The 15,424-nt window shown below is 42.9% G+C and overlaps 1 protein-coding gene across 2 annotated transcripts in view; it reads right to left on the reverse strand.

Annotated features, from left to right (window-relative positions):
* cdh8 (cadherin 8) overlaps positions 1-13,628 on the reverse strand; it is a 166,931-nt gene extending 153,303 nt beyond the window's left edge. The window contains exons 1-2 of one of the 2 annotated variants that reach the window (XM_079554696.1): positions 13,256-13,628; positions 10,425-11,007 (exon numbers count right to left, since the gene is read on the reverse strand). In XM_079554696.1, coding sequence (XP_079410822.1) covers positions 10,425-10,712 — 288 coding nt within the window. In that variant the 5' untranslated portion in view covers positions 10,713-11,007; positions 13,256-13,628. The remainder of the gene's footprint in view (positions 1-10,424; positions 11,008-13,255) is intronic. The other variant, XM_079554695.1, reaches the window with a different exon arrangement.
* Between the last annotated feature and the right edge of the window lie 1,796 nt (positions 13,629-15,424).

Here is a 15,424-nt window from a genome sequence, read left to right on the forward strand (position 1 = left end):
GTGAACAATGTCATTTTAGCGCAGCCCATCAGCCCCGCAGGCAGACTTACTGGGGCTCAAGAGTCACTCGCGCCATAATCACCCCCGTCACGGTGAGGAAGAGACAGGCGAGAGGAGGGGGGATAGAGAGGGAGAGAGAGAAGAGGGGAGGGGGTAAGAGACAAGAGCAGAAAAGTAGTGCGTGTCAGTATTTATAGAGCCATGTTCCAAATCTGTAGTGGTGCTCCAAAGTGCAGAATGCTACAAAAAGCACAAAAAGAGGAGGGTTGTGGATGTCAAAAACTGCAGAGATATATATGGTTATGTCAAGGGGCAAAGGGTGGCTTTGGCAAACAGAGACACACACACACACTCGGCAGGCAGACATCGTGAGCATTGGCAACATTAGGTAGAATGGCTTGAGAACAGACAAGCTGATGGTTGGTCGTCCTCCATTTTATACTGTCATACCGAATGCAACTTTTTTTTTATTACTTCAGGTGTATATACATAAATACTTGGAACTGGAGAAAAAAAATATATAAGGGGCTAGATGCAAGTTAGTCATTTTATACTCACTACTGCCACCTCAGGTTTTATGCGTAACTGCAGCTTCTATATTAAGCCCTTGCATGACGGCACTTAACACATTTTTGAGTGACAGTGCAGGATTTTCGAGGCAGTTGTGGTGAACAGGTCTGAGCTCATTCTACATATTAGGACATGGCTGGAACATGTAGGGTAAAATGTAGGGTAAAATACTTAGTTTTAACATTTTTAAACTCTGTATAGTCCCTTTAATCATTGCACTGATTCAACGTTCCACAATAGGTTTATTTGTGAAATTGTAATTTCAAGGGCAATTTTCTCAAAAAAATATCTCCAAGTAAGACTTCAAAGGGATTTTTTAATATCTGATCCCAAACCTGATTTAGTTTTGAATAATAATAATAATTTAGAAAGAAATTTAGAAATTTGTACCGGTTTCCCCCATTTATAAACAACTTATTTTAAGACTAAACAAGATATTCAAAATCCCCTTTGAAATAGTCTTTGTAACTGATAAGTTCACAAAATAAAACCATGAATATAAACCGGATCCATTACTCAGACTTTGCGGCTGAAAATATGGGAACTATTGGGGATTTTTAGGCATAAAAGGCCTCATTTTTATATGAAAACATAACTGAACACTTGCAATACATTTTCACCTCATGTTAATGCCAGTAATCTACAGCAAAAACTTTCAAATTCATATCTTTAAATTTAAAAAGCTTTTATACTCACTACTGCCACCACAGGTCATACATGCAACTGCAGCTTCTATATTAAGCTCGTGCATGACGGCAATTTGGTCCCGAAGAAACACCTTTTTGAGTAACAGTGCAGGATTTTAGAGGCAGTTGTGGTGAACAGGTCTGGGCTCATTCTACACATTATTAATTTTAACATTTTTAAACTCCATATAGTCGCTTCAATGTGGTGTCAGCGTGCCGTGGAATCACATTGGGGCGCGTGTTTGTGGTAAATGCACCGACCTCTGGCCAAAGAAGCCGAACTGAGCTCTTTGTGGCTTCGGAAAACACAGAGAAAACAGCAGGGCAAATATTTCCGAGCGCTCTTCAATTTAAGGTGAACACAAGTCAAACACCGGTACTACAACAGAACAAGGAAAGCCAAACAGCACCGGGGCCGCTGTCTGCCTCTCGCACGGACTCTGCAGCAGCAATCTGAAGCGCTGCCGTCCGACTTGCAGGGAATTCTGTCAAACAGCTTGTGGGCGAAAATCAAGCCAGCGTTTCCATCAGCACCGGCAGAGAGCGTCTAATCTTTAAAAAAAAAGAAAAAAAAGAAAGAAGTTCCCCAGGCCCATAAGACAAACTGTGTTCACGATCATGTTGGATAGATCTTTTTCTTTATCGTCCTGCGCTTAACAGTGTGAACGCCACGCCTACAACAGCATCAAACGACCTGACACATGTTCCCTTTATGAATTTACTTTTAATCCTGCACTTTCCATGGAAGCCCGTTCACGTTGAAAGAGTTCTTGTGAGCGTGAACGCAACACAAGAGATGAAAATGAGCCCATGGCAACAGTTAGGCCTGTTGTCATTGATGTGTTCGGTATACTTTGTTCATTAAAGGCCTTTCATTGTGTTATTTGTGAGGGAGCTCCACTACGTTTGTTGTTGTGTGTGTGTGTGTGTGTGTGTGTGTGTGTGCATGTGCGTGTGCATGTTGTGTGCATGTGTGTGTGCATGTGTGTGTGCATTTGCCCCAAGTGGGATCTGGAAACTCATCCGAACTTTATGCAGAATCAACTTCAGACCATGTTTCAGGGCATTTCCGTTGTAAACATACCTGGAATGGTATATTGCATAATTTATGCAGGTTTGACTTGGTCGTTCCTTCCTCACTTGCTGAAGAAGCGCTCTGATCAGTATTTCCTGATTTTTTGTGTGTGCAAATTAAGTAGAACCTGTAAGTTTTCAAAGCCCATCAGACTTGTTCTGGGCTCAAACTGCGTCTATCACGGCACCAATGTATTTGCATGCCATATAACTTCCCAGAGGCGTAGCTGCTTGGAGCCCTCAAGCCAGGGTCCCCCAGAGGGCCAACAGATTTGACAGAAACAGTGTCAGAAGCAGTGAAAGGTGCAATGACAATTGGCCGTCGCTTTTTCCCTGAAAGGGCCCCATGACCAAACTCGCCCATCCCTCACTTGCTCCTCAGAGGAGAAGGAGAGAGAGACTGCGCAAACCAACGTGTTAGAAGTAAACACAGAGCTAGCATCTCCTCCAATAAAATTAAGAAAAGTTATGCCTCTGGCAGCAAAAACGAAAGAAAAGAAGGAGAAAGAAGAGGAAGGAGAGCAAGACAGCAGAGAGTTTAATAAGTCATTGTCTCTGAAGTGCCTCCTTTTAGCTGCCTTTGTTCTTTGCCACGCCAATATCAACAAACCACTGGAATATGGACAATAATTCGGATGGAGAAAATAAGTTTGCTGGAGTTAGGCATTACGGGGCATCTGCTGCCGAGAGTGACAGCATCAACATCTGTGCTATATAGTGCGGTGCTGTGTGCTGTAACACCAAACCAACTGCCCCCACCCTCCCCTTCGCAAATCACAAAACGGCCGACAAAGGCTCCCTTCCTTGCTCGGGGCCCCCTGGTACCCTTGCAACGCCGCTGCAACTTGTGTCTGCTGCGTTCAATCTCCCTTGCAGCCAGCAGACGGCGCTCCAAGCAACGTAAAACACATTAATTTAAATGATAAAAGCTGCACGATCCCCAAACAAATAAACATACGATGCTAATTGTCGCATATGTTTGGTAAAGCCATCATTTATCTTGTGGTAGGAACAGTACGAAGTCGGAACTTTCTGGGAATTCTGTCAAACAGCTTGTTGGCTACAGTTAAGCTCGTGTTTCCAGCACGCCATGCAGCGCACAATACTTCTTATGGAAATACGCTTTCTCTTTGCTGAATCAATAATCAAAAGCTCTTTTTTTTTTCCTTTTCTTGTACCCCGTCATTCTTCGCAATGTTCCGCTGCCGTTTGATGAATATTAATGCATGGATTATCAATTCTCTTTGTGCTGGGGAAAACATATACAATGCAGCGGTCGGATGAAAGACTATGGACAATAGGAGTTGGGAGAATAAGTCAATTTAGCATATCGGCACCAGCTAGGGAGCCGTCATTAACAATCCCCAGGCTGTGCGAGCTAAGTGATAGGCCCGCGAGGAGGAAGGGGAGTAGAAAAGTTACATGCGAGGCGAGTGAGATATTGTTTTGCCGCGCGGCCCATCAATCTGCGACGCAAACGGGCGGGTTCTCTTTCGGCGCCGGCGCTGCAATTTGTCCACCGTTTGTTCTTAGGCACTGTTTTGTCTATAATAGCCCAAAGCAAATGAGTTGTTTCTTTTGTGCGTTTGAATAATTGAAAGGGGTCTTGACACAGAAGAATGCGAAAGGAAAACGCGCCTGACAATGCGGGCAGAGATTTATGTGTCGGCGTTGACTTCAAGAGTGTGTTTTTACAGTAAAATTCAGCTGAACAGGAACATCACTTCTGTTTATGGATGGCCAGTGCTGAGTTCGAGAGCTTGCGTTCCGCCCTTGATGCCACTGTGGATGCAATGAGTCATGTGGGGCAGATGCAACAAAGTCTATAATGCAATCTTCTAAAATGACACAATTGTACATTTAATTTAATCAGTGGCTGTATTATATTATAATTATGCGATGGAATACTATGCAGTGCGGCTTCAGGCTACTTTTTCTTTCAGATTTCAGGATAAAACGAGCGGTTCTGAAAGTTTCCAGGGGGCCAAAGCATATTCCTCAACCCGACATGCGGCATTAAGCTCTGGCTCCTCAACATACAGTACTGCACATACGGGATGCAGATGATGTTTTCTCCTAATTTTCTTTCAAGGTATGACATCATTTGACATCAAAAAAGCAATACTTAAAGGCACACTTCGTAACATTTTGGACAATACTGTTGCCATCAACACAAAACATGCTCTAAATGACCAGCTCGACACAGAAAATGCTATTTTTGTAGTGGATGATCAAAGAATGGATCTGGATGAGAACATATCTTGTTTAACTCTCAATTCTACTGACTTTAGTTGACATCTCCATGGAAACGAGCTGGAGACGTACCCACTACCGGTAAAGTTATAGTCATGTTTTAGCAGAGGTGAGCCGCTCAGAGCAAAAGTACATGTTTGTTTGAGGTATTTTTCAATGGTGAAAATATCTATCGTAAAATAAATGCTTGTATTTAAATTGTGTTTATTGGGTGAAATCTTACACGGTGTAGCTTTAAGTAATCAAAAGAATATTTCAAACCTCAACTATGCATGATATGTTTGACTTCTCTTCAAATGCTGAAAAAGCAGTAGGAAAAGTGTTTGTATTTATCAAAGAGGGCTATCCTGACTCTAAAATACACAAAACTCAAACTCTGTATGTAGCTCGTGGGTTGCATCGTTTACAGTTTTCGGAGACTTATCACAGAGGCAGGCCAGCGCACAGACCTGGTTTCTCTGGTACTTTTATATACCACTATTCTCATGAATCACCGCAATAACGACCCAATCACCTTCATCCTCAGTCATGGTAAACTGGTACAATGCCAGCTACAACATTAGCGGTTTGTAACATCGAATCTCAGTAGAGCCATTTCCCGCCTGCTCCCAATCTGGCACAGGCCTAAATCAAGAGCCGCTTTTCCCAACATTACCCACCAGTCGCACATGACAGTCTTAACTCGCTCAAGTGCCTTCTCCCACTCATTGTCAACAACATACCAACCCGCATTCACGGGCCTATGAAGGGTACCCACTGTCGCTCTCAATTTGTGTATTTCCGGTGCTAATGACTGGTTGTTTCAGAAGGGTTCCTGGCTGATGATGAGTAATCCAAAAATCCCCTTTCAAAGTTGTGTTGCTTTGAAATTAGAGGCGAGCGATGAGCCTTCACAGCTGTCTTCCCTGCTTGGTTTTAACAGGTAGAGCATGTCTGCCTCTGACTGAGGAAAGCGCTGCTTGTTGACTCACAGTGTCAAAGAAAGAAAGAACGAAAAATAAGCTTGTCACCCTTCATGACCCTCGAATAGTTTGAAATCAGCTTGTTTGTGTTGCTCTATTCGTGTATTGTTTACGAGAAAGTAAGCTAGTACTCTTTAAGTGGACATTCCATGTATATTTGTGGCTTATAAAATAATATATGTCTTCAGAAGAGATACCCTTTCGCCAAGTGTTGGTCTTTAATGGCATACAGTAAAAACAAATTAAGATCTTGGCCAACTGGTGATGGTTTGTTGGCTTTCAATATGAAGAGGACACTTAGAGGTTATGTCTATCCAACCAAATCTTGGAAATACAGACCAGAACCCTTCAGCAGTAGAAGAACAACCAAAGTCACTTACTCTCTCTTCCCGTGCCTCTGTTGGCACATGAGGCAGAGAGCATTTGTCTTCAGTGGACTCGGTCCTTGGCTCTGGCCTCCAGCGATATGTGAGAACATTATAACATGGTTGAATTTTGCATGATGTAACTGTCCCTTACATTTTACCAAGATCACTGTGACTTTTATTGCAACTGCTGTGTCTGCTACCCACTACTATCACTTATTAACACGCACTTAGAAGTAAAAGGTTTCACCGGGTTCATTCTCTCACACTTGGTGGAGGAAATAATATGGTTCTGTAACCACGGCTTTCCTGGGTCAAATTTTGTCGTGAGGTTCTGAACCAATGGATTAGAGTTAGAGGTCGACTAATATGTTTTTTTTTTTACGGCCGATGCTGATTTTTGGGGATCTTTATTGGCCGATACCGATATGCTCGGCCGATATTTTTGGCCGAAATGTCTGGTCTATAATCCTGTAAAAACAAATCCTTGGCCACTCCAGCAGTGGACGATTTTATGTTATTACTTTACATGATCCAATCATAGTTTGTCCCAGCTTTTATTAGTTTCCATTAGCATTAACCTGTTGCCCTTAGCATTAGCATACTGTTGCTAGTCGTGGCATTTTGCACGGCAATCAAACTAACTCAGCGATTGAATTCTCCTGCTTACATTCTTCAAAATGAAGAATGAACAGCATGGCCATGTTCACTGAGGTTTATTGAAACTTGTAATTTAACAAACTTGCAGCCAACAGATTTTCTTCGCGAATTTTCTCAGTTCCCCTGAGGCCTAGGAAGTTGTCGCAGGACTAATTTTTAAAGCCCTGGCTTCATTCTTTTTATTGCAAAAACGTCCCGGAGATATTGGCTTTGATCGGCGCTAGATCAGCTGATAGTCGATATTGTAAAATCCCCACATATCGGCCCGATATATCGACCTCTAGTCAGAATCATGCCCTAAATGTTTTGCATTAATTGTATTGACGTTTTTTGCCGATTGCATTATCCTTTCTGATTAAAGTTCGTTACCCTTAAACCGAAGACAAATTACCCAACTGTCCCAGGCGGTTCTTTTTATTTTAGTCGTCCGCTTTACTAATGCCATAATGCAGTTTTCTCTGCACTGAACTAAAGGCAACTGTGGAAGTAAGCACTCAAGACCACTGCGTACGTGTTAGTCCTCGCCAATTTGACTCAGATTTCAAGTGCACTGAGTAAAAACGGCGAGATGAAAATGCAATTGACTTGACTCAAAAAACAAAACAAAACAACGTCAACCAACAGAAAGCAGCTCGTGCCAAACCAAAGTAACAGCTCGGAAAAATATAAGCATATAAGTCTACTTGTCATTGCTTGACGCTAACAGTTTGTGCGAGGTGACAGACCCACATCACTTTGCAATAGGAATGGCTCCATTTCAATTCACGTTTACAACATACAGAACTTCATCGAGCCAGTTGTATTGTTGATATTGCAGTTAAAACAAAAACAAAAATCGTAAATTGCCAGTACTGTAGTTTAATTGCATGATAAAAACCCATTATTTTTGTCAACACCGAATAGGCAAACACATTTTTTTTAGGAAATAGTGCTAATGATTTTTATTCCACTGCCAAGTGTGTGCGCCAACCCAGTTCTTAATCATACGATGGGGTGACGTCAGGTGATGGGGTTAGCACAATTTGGATAATCAGAGATTTGACGCATAATTAGACAAAAAATTAAATAAGTAACATTGAAAGAATCCAGTCTTGGCTTGACTGTCAGCCCATGCACAAAACCCAGACACCTAGGCGGTCGAAAATTGTGCAAAATACACAGTGATCTGTGATGACCTGCTTGAATCACACCTCCCACTCGCTTAGCTTCATTTTTTTAATTAGGCGTGAGAACTGCTGGGGAGATGAAAAAAAAGAAAAGGAAAAAAAAAAAAAGCAGGGGAGAATAGAGGAGATTTATCGTCTTAAAACTAACACAATAGCATCTCTGCCGGACTTATCTGAGCTCTGCCAGGCATACTCATGAGCACTTAACCTTGATGTGAACGCATACCCATCACCGTCGCTTAGCAAAAGGCAAGGCGTCCTCTCTTTCGGATATGAGCGAGTATACCCCCCGCTACATTCACCCCCCCCAACCCCGGCACAACGCTCTCACTCCCTCTCTCTGTCCTTCAGCTATAATGATGATGCTTTACACCTATGACTAACCTGCTACAGCGGCTAAGTTTGTTGCCAAGCGTTACATCGGGGAGCCTTGAGAGGGGGGAACGCATCCTTCAAGACCCGGAAACGCTGTCCACTGCTGACTAACCACCAGATCGTTCAAGCTTACAGCACGTAGAGGATAGAGTAGTCAGTGCCAACGCTTAGAAAAATGCTGCTCTCTCTCGGATTCTCGTTCCCGCACATTTAGTACAGGGTAAAATGGTAAAACGAGAATGACGATATACCAGAGGATAAACTTCAAACTGTTACAATAAAGAGACTAAAAATAACAATGGAGAGACCTCTGGCAAGGCACCGGTCCTTTCCCGTGATAGTAAAGTAGTGCCTGAATCTGTGGATGATGCATATTTTTGAGCTGGACATTCATATTTCATAATGGCACAACAATAACAACAGCTACAATTACTACTACTACTACTACTATCGAAAATGAATATCTAAATATATGAACTCATATTAACAAGAGTTATATTTCTCCCCTGTTTTACAGTGACAATATGCGCAACTATCTGTTAACCATTGCAAATGGTAAAAAACGAATATGATGTGAGTGTCGGGGACTCGGAGACCTTAAGAAACCATTCACCTATACACACTCATGCATACTTTAATGTCCGCAGACACGGGGGCCCGGTGGGTTAAGTGCCTTGTCACATGTCACACAGGCAGCATGCACTAGGAGCCTGGATTCAAACCGCTAACCTTTGAACCTTAGAACATGCAAGCATCCTCCACATCTTCAAAGACCCTAAAACCACTGAATCTCTTCTGAGTTCTGCACTCAAACTGGGTTTACTACGCCTTCATCGATGTGTTAGCACGCTGTAAGGTAAATGTGAAAGCTTTTATTTCCATTCAAGGCAGACAATCCCTACTGCCCCCCGCAGAGGGCGCCTTGACGGAACAACGTGATGAAATTCAGCTCAGTCCTTGGTTATGAAATGTGAAATATCAACACAGAGGAGTCCAAAAAGGCCACATTAATATATATGCCCTCTCTAACTTTACAGTATAGCTATAATAAAATTTAACACATCCTCTGCATCGTTGTGCATGTTTCCATAGAGCTTAAGCTTGGGCGATGAAAAGGCTCAGTCCTTTTGATGATGAGCCACTGTCAGATCTGGCAGAAGCAGACTAATTGACTCGCCTGAAAAATTAATGCATCACTTAACAGCATTTCTGTGTTGCGTCGCTATTTAGCAAACACAGGTGCAAATCCCGCACGGTGGTGAATGTTTAATGGAGGCCGCCATGTGACAAAGCTTGCCGTCAAAGAATAAACGACAGACTGTACATAAAGGTAAGACAGTCACTATTCAACTGAGGCAGCGCAATCTACAAATAAAACACAAAAGAATATTCGGGGTAAATATATTTAAATAACTTTCCATTGAAATGATTAGTAATACTTCTCACCTCTCCATTATTTATATGCTAGACAGTTAAGTTAACAGATTGGGAGCTTCACATATTATTGGCCCCATACCATGCAGTCAGGTATACATTAGGGGGAGGGAGGAGCCAGGTTGCCAGGTTGACTCTCCCCAGGTTAGCAGCAGCAGCAGCAGCTCGGAGCAGTAAACAGGCTGCATGTCGCACTGGCCACTAGGCTCTTCATCCACTGAAAAGTCCCTCTGACACGTGCACACGGAGCCAGGGAGCAGGTGGCCCTTAGCAGCGGGAGAAGCCTATAGTGCCGTTTGCTACACACACTAAAAAAAACAAGTGAAAAGAGTGGAAATGCTATTTCTTTGGTTTTCGAGAATAGGAGGAAAGAAAAATCTCAATTTGGCCGACAAAAAAGATAAATAATTAGAATTTAAAATATACTAACTTTATCAAAACATTATTTTTATTTACTTTTTGGTTAAGCTTAGCCAAGGTCAACTAAGATAAGCTTAACCAAAAACAAATATTCCTCCATAAAAGAGCCAGCAATAATTGTTAACACTATTTGACTGTCAAGCAAACAAAAAAATATAATATTCAACAATTCTACAATTTATTTTAAAAAAGCTTGCAGAATGTTTGGCTTGATTTAAGGTAGAAAACACTTATTTACTCTGACATTATTTGATGCAGTTTTGCCCACTTATTGCCCCCATGTCTTCCTCTTGTTTCCATCCCCAACTCTCCTTTGAACCAAGAAGCAAGCGAACAAAACAAAAAAGAATGAAAGAAAGGAAGGAAGTAAAACAAGAAGGGATCATTTAAATAGCATGAATTAATGTTTCCACACGATAAGCGAGCTTAATATAACGCTGACAATCACAGTGCACTCACCCTGCCAACCAGGATTGGATCTGGTCCAGAGAATTCCTCCAGCACAAACATTTGATTCCAAACCCATCCTCTCTTGGCACGGCTCAGTAATCTTTGTCCTTCGCTTCCAGGACCGCTCGCCGGCGCCACCACTGCCACCGCAGCTACTGCCGCCGACCCGCCACTCTGTGTACTTCTGGAGTGGCCCGCGATTGGACTGCTCGATGCGCAAGTAATCCAAAACAGCAGCAGAGGCATCCAAAGATCCATTTGCAGCTCCCCGGACCGCCTTGGCATCCTGGCGGCCATTTGTTTATTTGTTTATTTGTTTAACCAGACCGCTCTCTGTGCCTCTCGGTTTGCGACCCCACGTTCCCTCCTGCTGCTGTCACCACTTTCTCCCCCCTCTTTGCGTCTCTTCAGATCAACAGCCCCTTCTTAGATAACAAGAAAAGGTTACTTGTGTCCTCTTTGAACAGCGGCGCCGGCATTCATGGCGTGATAAAGGTCACTTGCATGGCTTGGCGTGTCTCCATTTAGTGAAGAGTGGATAAGGCGCACCAGCTCTGCAGCCACCATTTGGAAGTATTCCGAATCAGGGGACCTGAAAAAAGGAACAGGGAGAACTTGTGAGGAGTTCTTTTTTTTTTATCCATGGGAGAAAAGTGGAGAGGTAGGGGTATGGGAAGACTGGGGAAGCAGTGCCAAATGAACAGAACATAAAATCGGACTGGGCAGTCAAGAGTAAGGTAAGAATAATAGGGCAACAGACTGCACTGGTATTACTGCAATCACATAAAATGAATGAAGCACTTATACGGCACACGTTTTTTTTAAATATATTTTTTTACTACAACTAGCCAACTATTTCAATACAGCTTTCCTAATTTGACACACGAATTACTAGGTTTTTTTTTTTCTTTTTCATGAATTTCTGCTTTTACAACATATTAAACAAAATGAAGCCTAATGCATTCAAGGAAAATCACCTTTAAGTGTCGAGACTTTTACTTGTGATACCTCGGAACGCAATATTCCAGACATTACTTGCTATGTCGTCATGCCGAAAGATCTATTTATTTGAGTGCCTGTGCAATCTGCATAACGCGATCAATATTGACGACAATTGATATTTTGTCCAATCCTTGCGGCGACACAGCATCGAGCCATGTGATGAACGAGATTATAAACCAGCGACAAAACAAAACATTTCTCTCCTATTAGGGCGGGAATTCAATATGTCACTTGATTATTACAAACGACGTTCCCGTGACACCAGTGACCCCCCCCCCCCGCACATCCCCTATCTTGTTTTCATATTTCTGCAAACAAATAGCGCGCCCGGCTGTATCCAATTCTCCATCAGATTGCCCGGCTTTAATCTCTTGTTCAAAGGGATAATCCAGGGGACGATTTTTTTGTTGTGAAAAATTACACGTTTCTTATGATTAATGCTATGTCAATACGAGCCGGGGCTAAATTGTCCCCCGGGGGGGGGGGGGGGGGGGGCTGGTTGTTTTCCATTAAAAATCCTTAGACATGCAGAACAGTGGCAGCGTTACAGATAGAGAGAGAGAGAGCGAGGCTTGCTGCAGGTGAGCCCCAACAATGTCAACAGCGCTGGAGCCGGCTGATAGCACGGCAAATCCAAGCGGTGATGGAGGTGATTAGGACGGCTGATAAATCGCGCTGGCGTTTGGAGGCATGTTTTAATCGTCGTAACGCAATGTAATATCGGGGCGGAACTGCTGTTTTGTGATAAGGATGGACAGGAATATGTTTTGAGGAAAAGGGGAAAAAAAAGGGGGGTGAGATTGAAAGCAGCTTGGGGCTCAACTGTAAATATGAGATATACAGAGTAAAAAAGGCAGTTGAGATGTTTGGCTTCATCTTCTATTAGCATCCGGTGTTCAGTTGCTTCTATAAGAATTTTGAAGGTAATAGTGGCCAAGCAAAACAAAAACAGAACAAAAGAAAACATAGAAAGTTTCTTTTTTTCAGTTTGCCTAACTTTGAACACCCTCATGAGAATATAAATTTGCTCACATCTTCTCACTTTAGTATTAAGAATAGCCAACTTCAGTATCGGGAGTCGAAAGTTAAGAGGATTTCCTGAGACTTAGCAGCTGCCGAAACAGGCACTGATTTGGGAGGCAAAAAAAAATACGGACAAGACTGGGGCCCCCAAAATTTACCAAATCGCGCGCAAGCGTAGCTCTTTTTTCTTTCCTTTTTTTGCAAAGGAAATAACCTAAATCGGTTTAGTCTTTCATCTGCTGATGCAAAAAACCGAGCCAACTGTGACGCGTGACTGAGCTGACAATTTCAGCACCACGGGGTAAGGGGACAGCTCCAGACGCAGCCGGAACGTGAGGGAGAGACCGACGGGAAAGGCGAGCGCAGGAGCTGTCCGAGGTTAAAAAAAAGACGTGGTTAGCCCACAGAGGAGGAGAGCCCGGAGACCGCAGCCTCCCCCGTTGCCTGACAAAACGTCCAATAAATCAGTTTAACAGCCGTGCGCGAGCAATATATTGATATATTTTTGCCTTGGAAGCCTCTCTCGCGCCGTGAAGTTTTTCATCTCTGAGGACACAACGTCTCCATTCAACGAGACGAGTGCCACTTGTGATAGAAAAAGAAGGGGGGGTAAAAAAAAAAAAAAAACTAACATTATATGAGGGGTTTTCTAGAGGCATGGTCGTAAATGAGTCGTGGGTAAACGCGGCAGCCTAAGTTGTGCACACCTTGCAGTGCACTTGCCTTCCAAACGCGAATACGCGTTCTTAAAAACTCTGACACGAGACAGAAATAGTGTAACCTGTTAGAACATAATCTAATGAAGATTTACTTACTACGATGAGACCCGCATCCTTCCGCGCTGCAGCATAATTTCCCCTGTGCCGAACGCAAAGCCAAAAAAGAAAAAGAAAAAACTCCGGTGCGTAACCGCTCGAAGCGCTGGAAGGGAAATGTGGAGTGGAGACAGTAGAAATCCCGTCCAACGCGAAAGGATGCTTTGGCCGTGTGTTGTCGGCGTGTGCGTGTGGGTTAGGAGCTCCGACAGTCTCTCTCTCTCTCTCTCGTTGGCCGACTGGTATAAAGTGAGCAGGGGATGGAGGAGAGACGCGCGGCGGCGAACAAGAGAGCCTCCCCTCCGCTGCGCTCATTGGATTGATGAGGAGCCGGGTCAACAGGCGCGCAAATGAACGCGTGCCTGCCCGCCGTGGACGCGCAAAAGGTTGCACGTCTCGGATTGCAGACGGCAGTTTTTTTTTTTTCGTTTTTTTTTACAGACAGATAAGGATCGTGGCGGGTGGATGCATAGATGCGCGTGTAGGTGAGGGGTACGAGCGGTAATTAAACGGGTTCTTCTTCATTACGCGCGAGTTGGCCACGACTTCGGTTTGGCGCGGCGTTTTATTAATATGTAAGTGAAGTGAGCGAAACGAAAGCGACGCCGGCTCGTTTACACGCAGTCATTGGAGAAGGGCTAAGGGGGGGGGACAGATGGCCAATGCCGCAGAAGTCGAGAGTCTAAAGTAAGGCAGGAATAAATAGGGAGCAGGTAAAGATGCAAGGAACACGGAGACAACATGCCCCACTTTAAGTATTTCCTTACATTTTTTTTTTTTTTTTAGTAGTTGTAAGGCCGATGGTAAAATTATATGCCATCTTGTGTTACAGAGGAAGCAGGCATGCATAAGTAAGATCCTTAGACAAATGTAAGGCAAAAGTGGCTGTGGGTGAGCTATTTCGAACATAAGACCAAGGCTGAGGGCATTTAAAAATAGGCGGCGTGTTTACCTTACTATGAATTATTGAAATTTTAGATCAGCTTCCGTTATTATGAGAGGAGTCGTTCTTTATTATAGAAAAGAGGGAGAAGAAGAAGAAAAAAAGAGAGAGCATTAATGGATTATTCAACTTTGTGTTCGCTGCTTCTCCGTGTATGAATGTGTGGCATGAATGACAGCCACGTGTTGTCCAGAGAGGGAGCCCTCTAGTGTTGGTAGAGGCACTTGGCAGCAGCAGATCAGAGAGAATGAGGATATCGGGCCTATAGAGAGTCAGGAGAGGCCACTGTGTTTTAATGATGCAGTTCAAGTCAGGAAGATGCCGGTGGTTTTGGCGTCAGCGATATATGGGCTTTTGTGAAGTAGAGCAAAGGGACAGGGACATAGACTGATGGCATATAGTACACACATGTAAAATACTGAATGACAAGCTTTATTCAAACCTTTTGCGGACAGCAGTGTTAGCTATGACTGCAGTTTGTTTTTCCCCCCCCTCAGATTTAACATTTAACCTCTTCACTGTGTTAAAGTCATTCTTCAGAGCCAGATGTCCTTCAGAGAAGTAACACAAAGACCATAGTGGACCAAGAGTTTCTTCATAGCTACATTGTCCTCGGTGGCATCTAGAAATGAATGTCCCTGAACAAGTCTGCATATTAACTGCATAACAGTAACATCCCACACTTTGAAGTGCATACGACACATTAGACAAATGTGGCACTTTACTGGTGTAAATCGATAATTAATATAACATGCATGATCCCATCATATTAAGAAAAAGTTAGATTTACAGACAAATGTATCATATGTACTTCTCAAGTTCATAATGAGGGATAGAAAGATAGAAGCAGTATAGCTGTAAATGGTAACTAATAACCATTAATAATAATGATAACAATAATGAACACACTGCTTGTTATAATTTGATCTGTTAACATACTAATAGGCCATTAATAATACATTTATTCATAGCCAAACTTAAACCTAACCTTAACCCTAACCCTAAAATGATTACTAATGCTTATTAACACTTAATGAGCACACCTTAATCTACAGCGATACCATATTTAATTCCTCCCCATACATTTCTAGTCATGATGGTTTAAATAAAAAATGGGTAATTCTACCACATACATTACAAATAAAGAAGTAAAAATGTGTTGCTCTCAAACCAGGGCGCAAACAACGAAAAGGTAAGACTATAATATCCATATAAAGCCATACCGC

This window comes from Gobius niger, assembly GCF_951799975.1.
Source record: "Gobius niger genome assembly, chromosome: 4".
Taxonomy (NCBI): domain Eukaryota; kingdom Metazoa; phylum Chordata; class Actinopteri; order Gobiiformes; family Gobiidae; genus Gobius; species Gobius niger.